Raw genomic sequence first — 20,726 nt, 5'->3', positions numbered from 1 at the left:
GTGCTGGGCCAGAGACCTCCAGCACTTCTCTTCTAACCATAACCGACCCACAGGTCTGTGATTTGATTAAGTGATTTGATCACTTTATCCCTCTGTGCCCAAGTTCTTGTCTGGTAGATTAAGGTGGTGCTACTTTCAGCCCCAGAGCCACGCTGTGAATCCCAATCCACTGCCAGCTGCAAGGTTGTTCTCCTTGGGAGTGATGCACAGGAGGAATTGCACATCAGTAGAACCCTAAGGTTTTTTCAAAGATGGCAGAGTTGCTTAGGGCATTTTCTTTAGTGGCTAACACTGAGTAATTCACCATGTTTTCTCCAGTGCAGTTCTGCAGCAGCAGTCACTTGCAGGACTCTAGCTCATGGAAAGCCACAGGTGTCCCAATCCATCCTCATGCAGAATCTCCTTTACCATGCCATAGAGACCTTGGTCCTAGTTAGAAACATATTAATAAAGGTTCTGCAGAAGAATGGATTACTGAAGAGGAAATTGTTCACAGAAAGTAACAAGAAAGCAGTAAATTTAAGAGGGATTGTTTTTTTAAGCAGGACAGTAGAAATGTAAATCTTGATGCTTATTTCTTACGCAGGTTCTGGTTTGTTTTGGGGTTTTTTTTTTGAATGTATGTAACACCAGGGATTTTCGGGTCCAGCTGGATTTCCTGGATGGAAAGGAGAAAAGGGAGACTCCTTACACATAACTACAAAAGGTAGAGTGAGAATTCTTATCACCTGTATTTTCCTATTATTTGTAGTGTTAATCAAAGATTGGTCTCACAATGGAAAGTCTTCTTTAGGCACCAAAGGAATCCGAGGAGACCCTGGGCTGCCTGGAATCAGGGGTGAAGATGGTTTCCCAGGCAGAGGATGGATTAGATGGTTTACCAGGACAGCCTGGCCTTCCGGTAAGCAACAAATATAGCAAATACACCATACTCAGTAACTAATGCACGTAATTCTGAGGGGTTACAATCACCAGCCTGTCCTTCTTTCACAGATAATGATGCAAACCTAGTCTGGGTTTGCTGGTTATGATAAATTAAGCATCAGGTTACTCTCAGGGTTTTTAGACAAATCTTTCACTTTTATTTCCATTTTACTTAAACAACAAGTAGTAGTGTATGGTTTATTAGTGGCTCCTTCCTAGTATAGTCTGAGATTCTTTGTGACTAAACTTCAATAGCTTTGGTACAACTATGTTGAAGAAAAGCAAATTTACTGCAATTTTATATCCTTAAAATGTATTATGTCATCATATTGCTTGTTAGCAACTCACCTAACTAACTGTAGCTATCTAGAAATGTAGTCTTTGTTCATTTTCTAATTTCCTTCTATAGGCAAAATTAAATACCTTGCAAAAAGAATTCCTGTGACTCATCATAAATGATGTTTTGAACCACTGGGTTGCTCATATATCATATTGAAGATGGGCAAGAGCTATACTAGGCACTCTAGACTGCAGTACTTTTCCTACCAGTGAAGATGGTACTTCATTTTGCTTCTGAAGATAGAAAAGCATTTTAATAATGTTTGTAAAATGTTGATTCAGTAGTGTAGAAATATCACTAGGAGTGCAGACAGAGAAAAATCTTTTGGGTGCATTTTGTCAGCTTTTCTCCGAAGTAAACGCCACAATGGAACATTTCTAACAATGCATTTGGTCTCCCCAAACCCACTTACAGCTTATCAGGAAGGACCTGTCGCCCCTCCACAACACTGATTCATATTGTCCAAATGCTTTTCAGGAGCTAACATTTTTCGGGGGAATGTTCCCAAAAGGAGCACTTCTCTCATGCCCTTACTGACATGTGGTCTACATTAAAGTTGGATTATTTCAAAAATACTTTATTTTCAATGTTGATTTAAAGAGCTGGGATGCAACACTTGAGAATTTACTGCCTGTGAGATGTTATTCATGAGAGTAGTTCAACCGTTTGAGTTGCATTTCTCTCTCAGCAAAGTCAGGAATGATAACCTCTGTTCACTTCCCGTAGGGTGACGCTATCAGAGGTTTCCCCGGTGATCCTGGTTATCCAGGTGAATTAGGCCCAAAGGGCTTTCCAGGAGAAGCAGGCCTGCCAGGTGAAGGATTTCCTGGTCCAAAAGGGTTCCGGGGTCCTCCAGGTGACCAAGGACAAGCTGGAATCCCAGGATCTCCAGGTCTGCCTGGTCTGCCAGGAGAGCCTGGCCAGCTAGGTAAGAAATACCACTCTGTCTTACATCAGAGCCATGGGAGATCAGCACTGAGTTGTGTACAGTGTTTATGCATCACACTGTTGAAAAGGGACAGCTTGGTGAGGGTTATATGGGGTGAAAGGAATGCTGGTATTGTCCAGAAATCTTGAAAAGGGACACACTTCAGACATCCCAAGTAGTTTCATGTCAGGTATTGAAATAGCATGAATTAATGTGTTAGTGCCAGCAAGTAACATTTTTCAGGTTCCAAGCAGTTGGAGGAATGTCCTGCCACTGGAATCCCACAGGTGGTTTTCTCTGACATTTCCCATCCAACATAATCTTTCAGTTGAGCAGAGAAAATCATGCTTCTGCCTTTCAGAGCTCTTCATAAATATTTCTGCAGCTTTTCAAGTCCCTTCCAGGCATAGCAATGCCAGGGCTACATTCAGAAGAGCTCAGGCTCAGAGTTTATTCCTCCACTTTGGGAAGCCTGGCACAATATTCAAGCTAAGGCAAGCACATGTCAACCTTCCACAGTTCATAGGACAGCCTCCTAACTTGAACAAGATAGGTTTTAAGCCTGGATCTAATCAATAATAGAGTGTTCAGTGTGTTACAGCAAATAATTTGTGTGGTATGTGTGGCATAATACATAAGAGATTACATTATCTGCTGGTTTTATAGACATTTTGGTTAGAATTGAGAACATTTTTGTCTTTTTGCAATTTTTTCTCTTTTAGATAATAACTGTGTTTTCTAATTCTTTGCTCACAGACTGTGGGCAGGTCACTGAAGACTTTCCTAGAGGAGATGCAACTGAACCAATATGGTCAGGTACTGTACAGAAAAATGGCTGCATGTATTTTTAGTATTATGTTGCTTTTATGGGGTATGCTTTTATACTTTCTTTCTGATGATTGTTTTGGGTGCTTTTTGTTGTAAACATTTGAACTTCAGGTCACAAATAACTATGCATATAATCTGTGTAGGTCTAAACTAAATTAATCAAATTGAACTTTTTCTAAAATTTTTGCACTTTAGCTCTACAATTCAGAGATTCTTTATTTCATCACTCATGAGTGTTTAATGTATGATACTGTGCAGTCTATAAAAACAGTACCAGAAATTAGATGCCCAAGAAAATTTTGGTCAACTTTTTTTAGAGAAGAGCTTTGAGTGAAGATTTTCAATGCAATGTGACATATAAGAAAAACCTCTTAGATTTTTACAAAAAAATTGGCTTGATTGCTTCATGGGTATAAATCACCATAGGGAAACAAAGCATTTCTCTTGTTCTGAAAAATACAGTCATCCATGAGGCTGGACTACCTTTCCCGTGCTGGTCCAACTGGACCTGCCACCATAGCCCCTGAAAAATAGGCAGAAGAGCAGCTCTTGGGGTAGAGATCAGCTTGAGTGCTCCTCTGAAAATGCCAACCATAGCCAATTTTTTTTCAATGAAGAATAAAATTTCTTTTCAAATTAGGAGTTTGCTTGTTAATTTCCTTCACCTGTTTTAATGAAATTTTCTCAACTGCAGGCCCAGAGACATGCAGAGGCAGCACAAGAGCATGTATAGTGCAACTAACTTGGTTTTTTGTTTGCAGGTGCAGGCTGTGTAAGGCCACCAAAGGGATCCCAAGGAAAGCCAGGAGTACCAGGAGCCACAGGTAATGTTTTGTCTTTACCCGTATTGTGTTTCCCAGCACACTACATTTGAAGGGTATCTTGCCCATATCAATTATAACTGAGCCTTGGCAGATAGCAAGTTTTAGAAATTACATTGGAACAGCATTAACCTGACTCTGCCAGGAAGATCTAAGCAGTGTGCAGCCCAGGTGACTTCACCATTCCTGAGCTAAGCCTGCCTTTGCTAATGAGTGTCAGCCATGAAACAGAAGGCAGAAAGGACAGCCCGTTTGCCATTCCTCCCATGCAAGTAAGAGTGTACAGTCTACAGCTGAGTGGTAAGAGAGTACTGAGGTCTCCCAGAGCTGACTGCACACCTCAAAGGCAAATCCTGTCCTCTGAGAGCAGGGTGATAAAAGGCTTTAATGGAGGACTGTGGCAGATCCTTCTCACTGTTCCTCCTCAAGTGATGTACAGTGCCTTCAGTGGGCCTGAGTCTGTGATGGGCTCAGTGTCTGGGCCAGGCTGGCTGACACAACACGGCTCTTCTGTCTGTATCCTCACACACCTGCCTTGCAGAGCTGGTCCCCCCTGGCCCTGAGGGGCCATCTGGTCATCCTGGGCCTCCCCAGCACTGAGGGTCCCCACCTCCTTCCAAGAGGAAGAGGAGTGAGGACAGAGCCTGAGGGACTGTGTGAGATGGAATTGAGACACCTGGGCAAAGTGTGCTGAGTGGTCATAATTAATGACTGACCTTGAGTGTCTGACCAGCATCAGTATTCCTATAAACTTAGGGGCTCTAGCCTCAGCAATAAAAACTGTTTTACAATAAATCCTTCTCATCACCAGCTACAAAGACACTGGCAAAAACCATAGCTGGGCCCTTCAGATTTTGGGAAATGTAAAATTCTTGATGCATCTGTTTCTGTGCCCCTGTGCTTTAGCCAAGCTTAGAGATCTAGAGCATAAATATTAAGGTCAAGCTTTTTTTTTTTTTTTTTTTTTTTTTTTTCCCAGCACAAGTTTTATTATGGCATACATGGATTGATGAATTGATTTATCACAGACCAATGGATCTTAGAAGGGAATTTTTTATCTTTGTTAAAAGATTACCTGTGTTTCCTTATTCCTAGTGCCTAAGTTTGTTACTAGGATCAATGCTTCTTGTTTTATTTGCAATATTTATCTTTCTTTATGAATATGATGATTTGTTTATTCCTTCATTCATATGAGCTTGAAGGTTTTTCTTTCAGTGAGTACAGTCACATTTAACTCCCAGCTGTAACAGTGCTGTAACACAAGTGATGCTGTTTCATGTGTTTTGCATTTTGTATTCTTGGTTGGCTCTTTAACAGATCTTTCTCTGCATTTGTTAGCTTGCATGCCTTAGTAATTATAAGACTTGGGGGGTTTTAAGACTTTTTTTTTTTTCTCTCTCTCTAATACCTAGGAAGAGCCCTTGCAGGGTACAGTGCAGAACTCTGTTTTTGCTGCTCTTTCAGTCCCAGTTCTGGAACCAGAAGCCTGGGAGGAAAAGGACACATTTTCACAGCTTTTTTTTTTGCCATAGTTGTGTCAGTTGAGTTGTCTGGAGCATCATTCCTACCCACATTTGCCAGACCCACACAAAGCACCAACACCTCCTTTACACCAGTTCATTTTTGCTTAGAGTGATGTGGTTTGTCCACAAGATTTCCCACCTTCTGTTCAGCCAGCATGGAGCTCCTCTGTAGACAGTCAAGTGCCTCAGGTGCTAATGGCACACAGTATATCAAGCAAGGAGTTGTCTTTATAGTCTGCCACCATCATGTCCCTGTGTTCCTCTAAAATTCCTGGCAAGCACAGACCACCCTGAGTCACATCTTGGTTATTGAGGAATCTCAAGAGCTACACGATTGCTGTTGAATAAAATTTTAAGCTGTTTTTTGTCTCAAACAGCTAAAACACTCTGCAAACCAAACATTGCACCTGGCCAAAATAGAACTTTTTTCTCACTGCTATCACCAGCTAACATCACATAATGAGTTGCTGAAATATGTGGTAAGCAGTGGGTTGTATTCTCCCTCTGCACGTTCTTTCTCTCACATGGCATTTTAATTAGTGCCATACTGAACAGAATTAATGAAAGTCAGTTATTGCAGATGGGAAATAAGACCAAGATGCCATTTAGGTAAGAGCCACATTAGAGTTTTCACTGAGACCTGAAAAGCCTAAGCTTTTCCTTTTCATTCTTCCGAGAAGTTACTTTTCATATAAGGGAAAGAAAAATAGTCCAGTACAGCACTGAAGAGTCCTGTACAGCACTGTGAATATTATGGACACTGCACTGGCTGGTTATGTGCACCTCATTTCTCATTTTTTAACTGTTTGCTTCTTCCCTTCACAAATGATAGTTAAACTAGAAATAATCATGGTTAAATAATACAAATTTCAGAAAACTAATGTGAAAAAAAAGTATTAAAGTCCAAGTGATATTTTCCTTGGTTTGTCATAGTTAGGGGTGGAGAGAAACTTGCTTTCAGTAATGAATAAAATGAGTTGTAATTCATGGTGATGCCTAAGCAACAACATTTAAATGTTAAAGCATGTTGTTGACCTTCAAGCCTGAGCTGGGAACTTATAAAGTTCAAAGTGCTGGGGAGGGTAGGGGAACAAAGCATTCACAGGAATTATTTTCTAAGAACTCTACCAAAAATCTTGATCTTGTAGTACAGTGAATTAACGAGACTCAAGTATGAAACTATTGCATGGGAAAAAAAATATAATTTTGAAACATAACAAAGGAATCCCACAAAATGCTTGTAGGTTTTGAGATGTTAAAAAACAGTAATATTTGCCCTTACTGAAATGTCAAATACTGTATCACAAGGAAGCAAGGTATCATTTCAACTGTCAGGAGAAAAATCAGTATGAACAAGAGGTCAGTGACAGAAGAACTGGCACACTCTTCTTTTCAGGGCACATCATTTCTTCTACTAGGGAATCTCTAGAACTGTAATGTTACAATATAGTAAGTAGGCTAGGTAATTTGTATTCATTTTGAGGGATTATTAGATCAAACCTTTAGCCTTATATTTCTGCTTCTTGGTTATCTAAACCAGTCTGCTCTTGTTCTATGATCAGTTTAGCAGGGAAAGGAAATTTTTTTCCTCCTACAGCATCTCATATGTGCCCATTTCTGTGAACATTCTTTTTTGACATTGCCTTTTGACCTTAATCTAAAATCCTTAATTTACAAATATTGAAAAGCTCCAAAAGTCTGTGAAACTAATTATCTTTACCCTAGTAGTCTCCATATCATTAGTCTTTAAGTCAGGTTAATCCATGTTTGTAAAAGCACTTAACCTAGATTTTTGGTCCCTGTTTCGAGGTCTTGAATACTTCTAAAGAGCTACTGTATAGCCCCATTGAATTTTCTTTTCAGCTTTCATCTTTGCATCCAGAAACACATCATGATGATATTTACTACTACCTTACATTATATGCACATTTCCGTTTTGTTTGTTCAGATCACACTTTCATACTTTCTTTTATATGATTTAGGTATGAAAGGTGCAAGAGATTCCCAGGTGATCCAGGTCCAGTGGGTTTCCAGGGCTAAATGGTACACGAGGTGATCCAGGTCGGGAAGGATTCCCAGGTCCTCCAGGTATCTTGAAACAATTAGTCATTCTTTATATACTTTTGACCTTTTTACTGCAGTCATTTAAGCACAAACACCTGATTCCAGGTACATTTTCACTTCTCTTCTATTGTACGTTGAATCAGTAAGCCATTAGACAAAAATACTATTTTTCAAATCCAGAAGTATTTCTTCCTTTATTATTCAGAATTATAAATGTGATAGTAAAATTCATTAAATTTTCATAATAAATTCAATAACAAGATGTTTTAGATTCCAAGTGCATTATACTCATAATGATGATGCAGAAAGGAAGAAAGTAATAGTATTAGTACTTCCATTTAATTCTTTTAACATTACCATAAATGAGCCTATGCATGTGCCACCACACACGTGTCCATGCAGTGGCATGCACATATAAGCTGCAGTGGGTGTGTATGTTCAAAAATTAACAGTCAGTCCAGCAAGAATTACAGGAATTACCTCCAGAAACTACCACTTCCCTGTGACTGATCACAGTTTATTCAGTCACAGAAAGGGGTATTGAGTTGTTTCCGTACATTGATGCCATTGATGCAACTTAATTTATGAGCTCTCTGGGAATTTTTTTGCGTTATCTGATTTCAAAGTCCTAAATCATCACAGATTCTGAAGTGCTGAAAACTTTCCCAAATCCAGTGCCAGGTAGTGCTTTGCCCTCAGGCAGCACATGGCCTGACAGTGTTCTCTAGACTCATCTACAGCATCTGTAGTAGCAACAGAGGAAATAAAAAGATGTGGCTCTGTGCAGCACAGGGCAGGACTATGAACCTCTATCTCCCCTGGTAGGCTATACAGAGTGCTCTGATTGCTAAATTAGGGCTCCCATATGGCTCCCAGGCCACAGGGAGCAATTCTCTGCGGTTTCCTGTGCTATCTTTCACCAATGCTTGGGCTTAACTTCCAGTCCGGCTCCAGTTTTCCAGTCCACAAGAAGCCTTTACCTTGTCATTTGTGGTAATGGGGACATCGTGTTGGTATATCTAGGATTTGATCTCCAACATTTGTAGTGAACTCTGTGATGCCTAGTCCCTGTTTTATTTACAGGTTTTACTGGACCCAGGGGAGACAGAGGCCCAAATGGTCTACCTGGGCTGCAGGGACACCCAGGCCTTACAGGAAAATCCGGAGCTCCAGGAGCACCAGGACCAAAGGGCCTTCCTGGTGACGTGTTTGGAGCAGCAGCAGGTTCCCGAGGGGACGTCGGCCTCCCCGGCTTCCCAGGGCTGAAAGGTGCACCAGGAGACCAAGGAGTTCCAGGAACTAGAGGTAACAGCTTCTTCACATGAAGGTCTGCATAAGAGTGTGATACCAATGCAGCCAAATTGTAGGGATGAGAGAGTAGTAAGAGACCATGTTAGGATGTGTCAGAGGTACTGATGACTCCACTATCAATTCCCAGTGCCTGATGATCTCCCATTCTCTCCACTTCTGTGTCAGCTGTTGCCAACATGCCTGGCTCCTCTGAACACTTTCTGGAGATCCTTTGCTTATGTTTAGCTGTCATTCACCCTGCTCCACATGAAATCAACGACAGTAGGATACCAGAGAACCAGACTTTGCTCATCTTGTCACTGTCAGATGTACTGCTATTTTTTTTCACTGTAGCTACAGGAATGGTGGTGTTGCTGTTATCCTGACTTTCACTTACATACAGCAATAATACTGAGATTTTTTCCCCACACCAAAAGGTGTCTGGGTATTGCAGGGCTTTGCTGATCAGCGCATTGCAGTAGTGCTAACTCTGTAAATTTTAACTAAGAGGACACAGAGTTAGCTGTTAACTGCTAATAAGCTATTTTATCTTGTCAGTCTTTGTCAGTCTAATAAGAAAAAGATAATACTATATACTTATTCATAACTTCAGGGTGTTAATTTTAGTTTGTTAGTTCACAGACCATAAAAAACACCCTAAAATTCCTGCAGAAAATAGAGTTTCTCAAAAAAATCTGATTTTTTCACTCTCTGAACTCTGTGAAGGACTTTCAAAGCACATCTGGGAATTTAGCAAACTCTGCTACACAGTTTCAGTTGCATTTGGGCACATAATTAAATATAGGACTGCTGACTACCCCCTTGCCCTGTGTGGAACTGAGAAAGGAGTAGTAATTGTATGAATAGCTGGAAGCAAGTTTTATCACAGGAACTAGTTTTGGATATTCTTCTCATGATTTTCAATGAAAATAAATAAAGAAGAGTATCATCTTCTCAGAGTTATTTGAAGGGAGGAGAGCTGGTTTTGCCTACAGTAGAGCCCTAGAGTGAAGGAAAAGGATGAAAGCAGCTCTGTAGCCCTCAAAAAATTTGAGAAAAGGCAGAAAACATCACTGACACGTCTGAAAAGAGAACAAAATCCAATTTTGTTTGAAAACAAAAAATACAGTGTGACTTTGCACTCTCTTTGTAAGCATTTTTGTAGAACTGAGTTTCAGCAGTAAAAAATACAGTGAAATAAAAAGCATTACTAGTTTGTTTGTCCTTGATTTATTTTACAGTTCTGACAGAATGGCTCTGTGAATTTTTCCACAAGTATGAATTCTTAAATTTTACATGAAATGACTAGGAATTCCTCTATACCACCTTTGCCACTTCACTCAGAACAGCAAACTAAAGCCTGTACGCTGTTGTTGAGAAAACCCACTTTAAGTGACTGCAATTATAAAGCTCATTTAACTACAGTCGAGCCAATGGACCTACACTGATGTTAAACCTGGATAAAGAGGAGATCCACTTGACCTGGATTTTAAATGCCATGTACTATTTGTATGCTGCTGCTTCTCCCGGCTAAATGAAAAACAGACATTATCTTTTAAAACTTAACACCCTCTTTGCTCATATATGGTAGAGATATTTTTTCACCCAGTGCATTAAGTCATGTAAAATTAGGGTCTTTGTGCTCAGAAATTTGTATCAGTCTTACAGCAGTGACTTGTAACGACCTTACGTGACAATTTCTAAACAATAACACAGATCCCACCATCTGTTTTAAATGTTACTTTTCCTGCCTATAATATTTTAGAAAAGATACATAGCATTTTTTCAGTGGTTCAGTCAGCTGCTTGATTCACTTCTTACTAAGATATACGTGACAGAAAGATTTGGAATAACAGAATTATTTGGATTAAAATAGAAAAATTTGGATTAAAATTGAAAGAGACCTGCATGTATATCCACATGGTGCCAAATAGTCACCATTCATTTGAAAAGGTCAATCAACCTATTTGATGCAAATACTGAGATCGTTGCTGGTAACATCAATTATTTTAAATCTAAAGACCAGTCCTTTAATTTGCTTTTCTTGTTCTCACTGAATTTTCAAAGGAAAAACATACCCTGGAAGCCTAGGGTGTACACAGAAGAAATATATAAAAACATGTTCTCTACATCTGATGCTCTCTAATGCATGGTTTTGGTCTTTTAGGATTGGATGGTGGCCCAGGTTTGCCAGGACCCAAAGGAGATCCAGGGCCACAAGGTCTCCCTGGTTTGATGGGATTACCAGGAACACCAGGAACTCATGGATTCCCAGGTCCACCAGGAAACCGTGGGCCGGATGGTGGGCCTGGCTCTCAAGGACCTCTCGGTGAGGAATTAACGCAGTGCTGTGTCATTCCTCTTGCTCGTCCTCTGTGGCAGGGCAACTGTACGGTTTCCACAGCAGACAGTTAAGTTTGGGGATGATCTTCACAGGCAGAGCTGCTGCTTTTCTTTCTACGACCACCTACCAAGTTAGGTCAGACTGGCTGCTGGCAGACTGCAGAAACAGAGCCACCAAATGAGGGTAGGCTTATGGAAAAGGGGCTTAATTCTTAAGTTAAAGAGGAGAGGAAGGTCCTGTTGCAAGTGGGTGTGGAACCAAACTGATAGCAAGGCTGGTTCATGTTGGTGAGCTACTTAATCTTTACAATCATTTCTGCATTTCTCTGATGAAGAACATCCTAATTTCCCCCCTTCAATATGAAGTTAGTAGGACAGCAGTTTTCTCCCTATTGAGCTACCTTGTATGAAATCATTATCTATGTCCAAACCTTTTTTACACTCCCTGTTCTCACATTTACATGACAGGTCCACCTGGTGCTAGGGGAGAAGATGGTGAGCAAGGCTTTCCTGGCCCCGTGGGCCTGAAGGGTCTTTCTGGTGACAAAGGTGACATGGGTCACACGGGATTACCGGGTATACGTGGTGTGACTGGTCCCCCTGGCATAAGAGGAATGGATGGCTTTCCAGGAGATAAAGGTGAGCAAAGCTGTTCTGTGTGGACATGAATCAGACATACTCTCTACTGGTCTCCCTCTATTTAAAACAGCAGAATTAAGATCATGTGCCTAATATATTCCAAAATCACTGCCTATTTTCCCCTGTGTTGGCCTTGGCACAGTGTTAGCTTGCAATATGCAGCCCTATTTAGAAGAGCAATGGCTGTTTAGGTTCCCATTTAAAAATATATACAGTAGTTACTATTTTCTCTCTAAAAGTCTTACCCTCGTCCTAGTCCCATTTGTTCTCAGTGAAATTTAAGAGATGTTTCCCCAAACATTGCCTTGAAGTCTTTTTGAAAGCTGGGAGCAGTGAACTGAGCAATGCCAGACAGAAGACCTCAATGGTGACTTTAGGATACTAATGTTATGTTGAGGAGATGAGATTCTCATCTGCCAGCTACAAGAAAACACATATGTGTAATGCACATTGCCTACACCACACAGGGAGTTTCAACAGAGTTCAGCTCCATGTGAAGCCAAGCTGTGCACAAAGCATGCTTAAAAATTCATGTTGCAATTTCATCAGTTGGAAAGACAGAACAAGACTAACTCTGGAGTACTGAGCAGCTCTCATTTGAGAGAAATTGACATCTGGTTTTTAGCATTATGCATGTAAAACAGCATTCTCTTGTTTAGAAAAGAGGAGTAGGGGAATTTTTGGTGAGAAAGGACCAGCCAGTCCTAGACACCTGATTTGTTTTCCTACATGTAGGCTTGGCTGACTACAAACCTTATGTGCAACTAGGCGAGTATATGAACTAGGTACATATCTCAAACTCCCCTCTAGGAGAGGGGTTATACTGATCTCTCAGAAGAATACAGTAAGTCTGGTCATTTCCACAACATATCTTCTTTGGCCAATTGAGGCAGGTTCATGTATTCCTGAGAATACATTACCTCAGGAGCTCTGCTACCTCTCAGAGAGCTTGGGTCTCTCTCCAGATCCATAGATTACTGTAGGCATTAAGGCACCCAAAAATTAGGTACTGCTGCACTGAAGTTTTCATACCATTTTTATCACATATTGCTGGTTCATATTTACTTAGTTTGCAGAAATCTCAGTGAAGTAACAGTTCTCTTCCCCTTCTTTTTTAAAGGCTCAAGAGGTTCACCTGGCATTGATGGTTTCAAAGGCATGACAGGCCTGAAGGGAATACCAGGCATCAAGGGAATTAAAGGAGAATTTGGCCCACTTGGGCCTCGGGGAGATAAAGGCTCACAGGGTGCACGTGGCTTCAAAGGTATTTGCTTGTGTGTGGTACTAATGTGTTTGCTCTTCACATCTGCAGAACTATTTTACAAGGACACAAAGACAAGACACATTTTTCACATGGTAAATTTAGTTCAGACATTCCTCCATCTATTTCACACATGGGCTTCTGGCCAAGAGGCCTGGATTTTAGACTCAGGGAAAGGTTACTTCTTTACACATTTAAGGCTGGAGAAAAATATCATATTACTCATCTGAACTCAGATAGTGCCACCTTTGGACATGTACAGAGGTCAAGAGAGCATTTTCCCAGGAAGCATTTATATATATATATTTATATATATAGAAAACAGGCAATTAAGTAGTTAAAGTTAAGTAGTTAAAAGTCACAGACATTATTAAAAACTTAAAAGTCACAAACATTCAGATGGTACTATTGTTGGTGAAATGAAAACTGTAACTCAATCCTCTTTTGATTGCACACAATTATCTTTAAATAAATGCTCTGCCACAAGACCAAAATGTTCTTTCTAGGGATCCTGAGATTGGTTGGGGTTTTTTTAAGTGTCTGCAATTCAGAGGTTGCAGAACAGTGATCCCAGCAACTGTCTCAGCAAAAGACAAGTGTGAAAGCAGCCACTGTGAAGAGAAGTGCAAACATGCTTCTTGGTGAAGAAATACAAGACAGTGCGTAATCATAAGAGACAAGTCTGGGTTACTGGCCTGTCTCAGCACCCCACAAAGAACTAAAGACATTCATAGAGTCTATATGGATCCCTCTTTTAGAACATTATTTACTGATATCACCAGTAACCATAAAGTCAAGAAAATGAACACTGAAATGAACACTGGTAACAAATCCACTTTCTTTTGCCCAAGGCTTTTTGACTTAGAATTTCCTTTTCACTAGAACTAAACTACTTTTTTATGCTTTTTCCAATGTGCTTTTTGGGGTTTTTCATAAACCATGATTTTGGAGTTTTTTTTATTAACACATGATTCCTAACTGATCTGCTGAGAGATAAATTATCTATCACAGAGGAGTCTGGGTCCAACTCCCAGAACAGTATGTACAAAAGTTTAACTCAGTTTTCATGTCTTTTGAAGTGTGACCACTGCCATGTTGTATTGGTACAGGTTACCTTTCATGCAAGTGGATTTTTCTGTAGCTTATACAAGGTCATTCCTTTTTCCTAATTCACTCTTCTGTTCATGCTTTCCAAGAGTTCTGCTGACCAGCATTTTGTAACATGGTTGTGTTTTTCACCCTTTAGGTGACCGTGGGGATCAAGGTCCCCCAGGAGAACCTCCAAAGCTCATGCCCAGCATGATGATGGAAGTTAAAGGTGAAAAAGGAGATGTTGGAGAAAGGGGCACAAAGGGATTCTTTGGCTTAAAAGGTCAGTGGTCATAGTAAAACAAGGCAAGCACATTCACAACTATCATTTAGTGCTTTTTCTCAGCCACCATATTAAATATTCTCTGCTTTGCTGCAGCCACCCCAGCAAGGTCTGTGACAGCAGAAACTGAGCTCCTCACTGCATTTCACAGAATGACTCCCAAGGAAAGCTTTGAGGGATGATGTGTGTGCATGTGTGTATTGCCTTGTACAGCACATTGTGGTTGCCACATTTCAAGAAGGCCAGTAGCAGGAAAACTTCTTATACACCAGCAACAGCATGTCAGTCTTCCCTTATTTATTTTTCTCCTTCTCTGCCTGCAGGTAGCAAGGGAATGCCAGGCCTTCCTGGAAAGACAGGAACCCCAGGGTCCCCTGGGCATCCCAGCTACGTGGCCGGTGTGAAAGGAGACATCGGTGCAAAAGGGCTGACAGGTGTGAAAGGGTATCCTGGTCCCACGGGTTCTCCTGGCATCAGAGGCTTCCCTGGCACCACAGGAGTCAGAGTGAGTTCATGCACATGAGGGAATAAGGGTGTCCTTGTGCTGGCATTCAGCTTCTCTGGCAGTGACATTCATCCCTTGAAATTTTGCTGACCAACAGCAGTGCGAAGATAAGAATGCCATAAGCATTGAATGAATAGATCAAATACTTTTGCTTGCTCCCTCCAACATTCATTAAGCAGAATAATTTCTCTTCTCATTGTGAGACATCCAAATTTCATGTGCCAGCACTTTGCCAATGAGGATCCAGATGGTTCCTTCTAGCTCTTTGATCCTGTTGCCACAGCTGCTGGTAAAACTTATTCTCAGTGTTGGGCTTTTTTCTTTGTCCCAGGACTTAATGGTATTACTGCCAAAAGTTACTCACTGTCACTTACCTAACAGTAAAAGCCTAAGAATCTTAGCTTCTAGAGGGTAATTCACCATAATTCACTCTGGCTGCAAAATAAGTTACAATGGAAGAAACAAACACTTAGAAAAGGCCTGACAGTAGACTCACAGACATCACTTACTTAAGAAAGACAAAAACTATGTTCCTTTCTCAGGTTCTCTTTGCCTTTAGGTCTCAGTAAGATTTTTTTTTTAACCAAGGACTGCAGGACTGTTGTGGTTTAACCTCATCCAGAAACTAAGCCCTACCCAGTCCCTTGCTCCCCTACACATCCCCAGCAGGATGAGGAGAAGAGAATTGGAAGGGTAAAAGTGAGAGAACTTGCGGATAAGAACAGTTTTATAATTGAAATAAACTACAATAAGTAATAATAGTAGTAGTAGTAATAATAATAATAATATAACAATGATAGATAAACAAAACCCAAGAAGGACAAGTGATACAAATGAAAAGAATTGCCCACCACCAATTGGCTGATGCCCAGCCAATCCCCAAGCACTGTTACCCCCGACTCCATCATCCCTCCTGCCTTATATGCTGAGTATGGGACCACAGAGTGTGGGATGGGTCAGGTGGAGTCAGCTGTTCCAGCTGTGTCCCCTCCCAAATCCTTGCTCACCCCCAGCCTGCTCACTGACAGGGTGGGGTGACAAGCAAAAAATGTCCTGACAGTGTGTAAGTGCAGTTCAGTAGGAATGAAAACATCCCTGTGGTATCAACACTGTTTCCAGCAAAAATCCAAAACACAATCCTATACTGGCTACTATGAAAAAAATAACCCTACTCCAGCCAAAGCCAGGACAAGGACTCACTGCTAAATATGCATAATGGGATGTCCTCAATTTCAAACTTAAACCTTTACTAACAGTACTTGTGTCTCGGTTGGTACTGATTCCAATTAACTGACTGCTGACAAGTTACTCTATAAAATATTACAGAAGCTCAAAAATGGCACATTTAATAGCCTTTTTTAAGTATTTCCAAAGTCAGCTGCTTGGAAGGTTGAATAAATCCTCATCTTCACTAACTGATGCCCGTTTTCAATTGTATGATAGGGAGAAAAGGGCGTTCCAGGAATTTCAGGCCATTTTGGTACTCCTGGCTCACATGGAGAAATAGGTGAGTTTGTTCTCTTATCTGAGCACTCTCTGTATTATCACCTATCAAATACTTGACATTAAGTTCTGAGGGGTCTCAGTGTGTCTTCAGTCTCAGTATTTCTACAGTCTTACAGAATGATACTGTAGATGTGGAAGACTGTAAAAAGTTTAACTGTTAATTTCATGCAACGTGTCCTGTTCATGGATAAATCCATCTGTGGCAAGGAGGGAGGCTGTTCTAGGCACCTTTTTTTCCTGTCTTTAATTTATTTCTCTTTTATTCTACAAAGATAATAATTGCCAAATTCTGCCTTTGAAGTTGCAATTCCTTTGAAATAACAGGAAGTACTGTTTAAATTAAAGCCTTACCACTCATGTGTTCATTTTTGTTTGAAATAGGTGATCGGGGAGATACTATAAACTTACCAGGAATGCCAGGTCTTAAAGGAGAAGTTGGTGTGCCAGGATTAACAGGTATTAATTTCACAGTTGCTCTCCAAATGTATTTTTTTTCACATACTAAAGTTCCCAGAGGAAGGGAGGGGGAGCTTTCTATGAGATTTTGATGGCTCTTGAACCTGTGCTCTCATGACAGCTCCTAGAAAGGTATATCTTTCCTTTATTGAAATTAATAGTGCTACATTTATCTCTTCATCTGAAAGTACCATTATAGCAGTAAACACCATCACACCATCACAGGCAACTCCAGTGAACATTTCTATATAATTTGTTTTGCTGTTGATGACAAAAGGAGCATTATCAGGCCATGATTATAGAAGGTGGGATAGCAATGTCATGTAGATTTTGGAGTGAGTTGTTAGGTAATGTATTAAATTTTCCTGTACATGCAGCACACTTGAACATCAGTGTCACATTCCACATAACTGGGGAGTATTTTTAAAACAAGTTTAATGATCACGTGGCCAGAGGACTGTTCTTGCTCCCAGATTATATAAGCACCCTGACTAGAAGAATGTCTTTATGTGGCAAGATCAGGGCCCCTTCAGTAGCCAAGTTCATGTTATGCTTGTTTGCTTATGGTTGTATAGATATTATTAAAAGATTATACTGGTTTTGTGGTTTACCAGGCATAAGAGGAGGTGTGGGACCAAAAGGAGAAGGTGGTGATCCTGGTTTCCCTGGCATTGAAGGCCTCAAGGGCACACAGGGTGTCCCTGGCTCTGTGGGACAGGAAGGTAAAATATTCTTTTTAACACTCCAAAGAATAACATTGTTTAAGAGGAAAAAGAAAAATCCTCTTTCCATCAAAAGAAAGTAATTAAGTTTTTTAATACATTCATCCTTCTGTAAATTGGGGAGGAACAGTGACAAGGATGTGGAACTCACAGCAGAAGTTATGAGGAAATTGCAAAAACCTAACTCTACTTCATACCAGTTTTTCCTTTTCTATAGCAACCATGTGTCCAGTGAAAGTGTTGTATTGTTGCCATACTCAGGTATTCTAATGTCTCAATACTACAGGAGTGAGCTTTCCAATGACCTTTTTTGCCACAGATGAAGTCAATATCCCCCAGGACACAGTCACAGAGCCTTTGAGCCAGGCTGTAGCTGTGGCTGGATCGTATACTCTGGGCTTAAGAACAAGTGTTATTGCAGAAGGGTCATGGAAATGCTCTTTTATAATAGCTGCTCCACACTTCTTCTCATTAGAGGGCTTGAAAACTCCAGCCAAGGCTGTAAGAGTTTCAGTAGGTGCCTCACTGGGAAACAGTTCTTGTCTGATCAGCTTCCCAGTGGGAAAGGCAAAACAGGTGCAGCAGAAAGGGACAGTGACATGCACAGCACTGAAATCACTTATTGTAACTGGCAACAGAAGTCAAGTTATCATTTTAATAGGAGCCCACTGTCTTTCTGAGGTTGTCACAAACCTCAAGTTTGTAATGAGTTGTTCTTTTATACTTTGTCTCTCCTACTTGTGCTCTCTTATATAAGTTTTCTTCCACTTGGATGAGCAGTCATACAATGACATCAGGAAGGGAAAGTCTTCATTTTGCTACCTGGGAGAATGAAAGTAGCACAAGTCTATGTTTGGGCTGTTGGTTTTCAGGATGCTCGTGAGCAATGATTCATTGTTGTCACACAGGTTTGCCAGGACTGGTTGGCCCCCCAGGGCAGCAAGGAAGCCCTGGGACGCCTGGATTTCCAGGTGAAAAGGGAACTCCCGGCTGGCCTGGCTTACCAGGACAAGCAGGTATTCGTACAGCCTCAGCTATTCAATCATTTCTGTGTGAGCCCTTGCAAATGTTCCTTTGGTGTGAAGAAGAAAGGAGGTTTTTGCAGTTCAGAGTGGCAGAGTTAACTAAAATATTTATTCCTCACAAAGTCCAGGTGCATTAACAAAGATGTGGTTGCTGATTTATGGCTTCTGGTGTCTTCTCAGCTCATTTTAACTGTTCATGACCTCTTCAACTAGGAAAGCAGTTTTCAGGAAATATTTTCATTTTTCATGACAGCTAGGAAGAAAAAAAGTACTAAGCATGCAGAAATAGTAATATACAATATGAGAATATTATAATATGGCATTAGATAGCAAGCAACATATTTGTCCAGCATCATCACCAAAACTGTTAACTGATTCAATATCTGGTTTAAAGAATAAATTACTTATGGCTTAGACAGATTGTGCCATCAAAATAGGTGATAGCTTAAAATGAAGCTGTTTGTACAGGATACAGAATCTCAGTGCTTGCCACTTAATTCCTTAATATATTAAGTTAGCAGATTTTTTTCTACCTTACAGCCAGAAATCACCCTGCTTTTAGGAAGATTCTTCTATCTGAATCTGCATCAAAGCTAGGCTAATACAGTTATGAAGACTACCTTTTTAGACAGTGAAGAGAGACAGACAGATATTTATTTTGTCTGAGATTGAATAGTCTTCCAGAGCTCTGGCCATTGTCTAGCTTTAACATCATACTTACCACTTTGACAGGTACAAATAGATGGCATAACTTTTACCTGTAACAGTAGTAACAGTAAAAGTAGCTATTAGACTTTATTTTTAGGGTTTTGTGGGGTTTTTTAAATGACACAGAGTGAATTGCTCCTGAAGACAGCTTTATTATAACCACATTTAGAAACTACAATTATGTCATAATTGTCTTGGCTTGAGGAATTTGGAAAACTAAATGAGCATTAAAAAAACTATGGCAGCAAGACTGGAACTAATGGCATGCTACCAGAAGGATCAGAGATATTTTTAAAAATATCTCTGGAGTAATGAGTTTATCAGATAATAAAACTTGCCAATCACAAAACCATAGTGTAGTGTATTTCATAATAAATGTATGGTAATTAATTCATTTGTATATAATAAACCATATTTTAACACAAAATAGCATTTAGTCAAGCATTTGAATTTTTTTTTTTTTTGCCCAGGAATGTATAGAATAATAGAAATTATTATGATAATCATGAATGTCATTTTAAAACAGGCCAACCTGGCTTAAGAGGAATCAGTGGACTGCATGGTTTACCAGGCACTAAGGGCTTACCAGGATCACCAGGTAAGTTACTCTGCCTGTTCACAGGAACAACATTGTGCAGGCTTCAAGTTTGGTCAGTGAGATCTCTGTAATGCAACTTTCTCAACTGTGTCCTCCAGAGCTTCAGAATGTGCTTCATTATTGTGGGTTCTGGCGAACAACTTCATACACTATGTGCTACCCTACAGGTGGATGAGAACACAATTTCATAACTTCTTTCCTCTGATAAAGTTAAAACCTCAAGGCCTTTTTTTCTCATAATGAGGGTTTTTTTTCAGTGAGCCATTACAGACTACAGACATGTACATGCTCTGTACATGTACTTTAGCATGCATTGTTACATGCAGAAACGTTTCAGCTTTCCCCTTTATTCTGAACAACTCAACAGGTCCAGATGGGTACGGCTCTGCAGGTTTCCCCGGTGCAGTGGGTGACAAAGGAGAAGCAGGAGAGCCAAGCAGAGTAGAAGGCAGCCGAGGACCTCCGGGCCAGAAAGGAGACAGAGGTGTTCCAGGTCTGTATTCCAGGGAATTCCAGGGATCCACCTGTTATTTGTTTCATCTGTGGGCGTTAGAGATGTCACAAAACACACTATGGTGTAGACAGTTGAATAGGTGAACTCCCAAAGTTGGAAAGGTCGCTCTGAAGTTAGGAGTTAGTGCTGCAGTTCAGCCAGCCCTTGCTCAGAAACAGCAGTGTGTATTCCCCAGTGCTGGGCAGCCTGGGTCCTTCCCCATCTTGGAGCACCCAAGGGCTCAGCATGCTGCAAATGCCAGAGGCTACTCTCAACCATCAGCTCCCCAAATATTTTTATTGAATTTGTGGTTACACAAATGCATGACCCCTCCCTCTTTTTGTTGCAAACCTGTCCACATTTATTTTTCTCCTGAAAGC

At 40.5% G+C, this 20,726-nt stretch overlaps 1 protein-coding gene across 1 annotated transcript in view; it reads left to right on the top strand.

Annotated features, from left to right (window-relative positions):
* The window catches only part of COL4A2 (collagen type IV alpha 2 chain), a 138,544-nt gene that overhangs the window by 108,649 nt on the left and 9,169 nt on the right, over positions 1-20,726 (top strand). Inside the window, 20 exon segments of the mRNA XM_066313826.1 lie at positions 634-706; positions 794-861; positions 863-901; positions 1,991-2,192; positions 2,949-3,008; positions 3,782-3,854; positions 7,356-7,384; positions 7,387-7,452; positions 8,512-8,733; positions 10,886-11,047; positions 11,530-11,700; positions 12,821-12,964; positions 14,208-14,333; positions 14,657-14,838; positions 16,282-16,345; positions 16,726-16,800; positions 17,415-17,522; positions 18,431-18,538; positions 19,782-19,853; positions 20,221-20,346. Coding sequence (XP_066169923.1) covers positions 634-706; positions 794-861; positions 863-901; positions 1,991-2,192; positions 2,949-3,008; positions 3,782-3,854; positions 7,356-7,384; positions 7,387-7,452; positions 8,512-8,733; positions 10,886-11,047; positions 11,530-11,700; positions 12,821-12,964; positions 14,208-14,333; positions 14,657-14,838; positions 16,282-16,345; positions 16,726-16,800; positions 17,415-17,522; positions 18,431-18,538; positions 19,782-19,853; positions 20,221-20,346 — 2,170 coding nt within the window.

Source organism: Sylvia atricapilla, chromosome 2, assembly GCF_009819655.1.
Source record: "Sylvia atricapilla isolate bSylAtr1 chromosome 2, bSylAtr1.pri, whole genome shotgun sequence".
Lineage (NCBI taxonomy): Eukaryota > Metazoa > Chordata > Aves > Passeriformes > Sylviidae > Sylvia > Sylvia atricapilla.
This window is presented reverse-complemented; position numbering and strand designations above follow the sequence as displayed.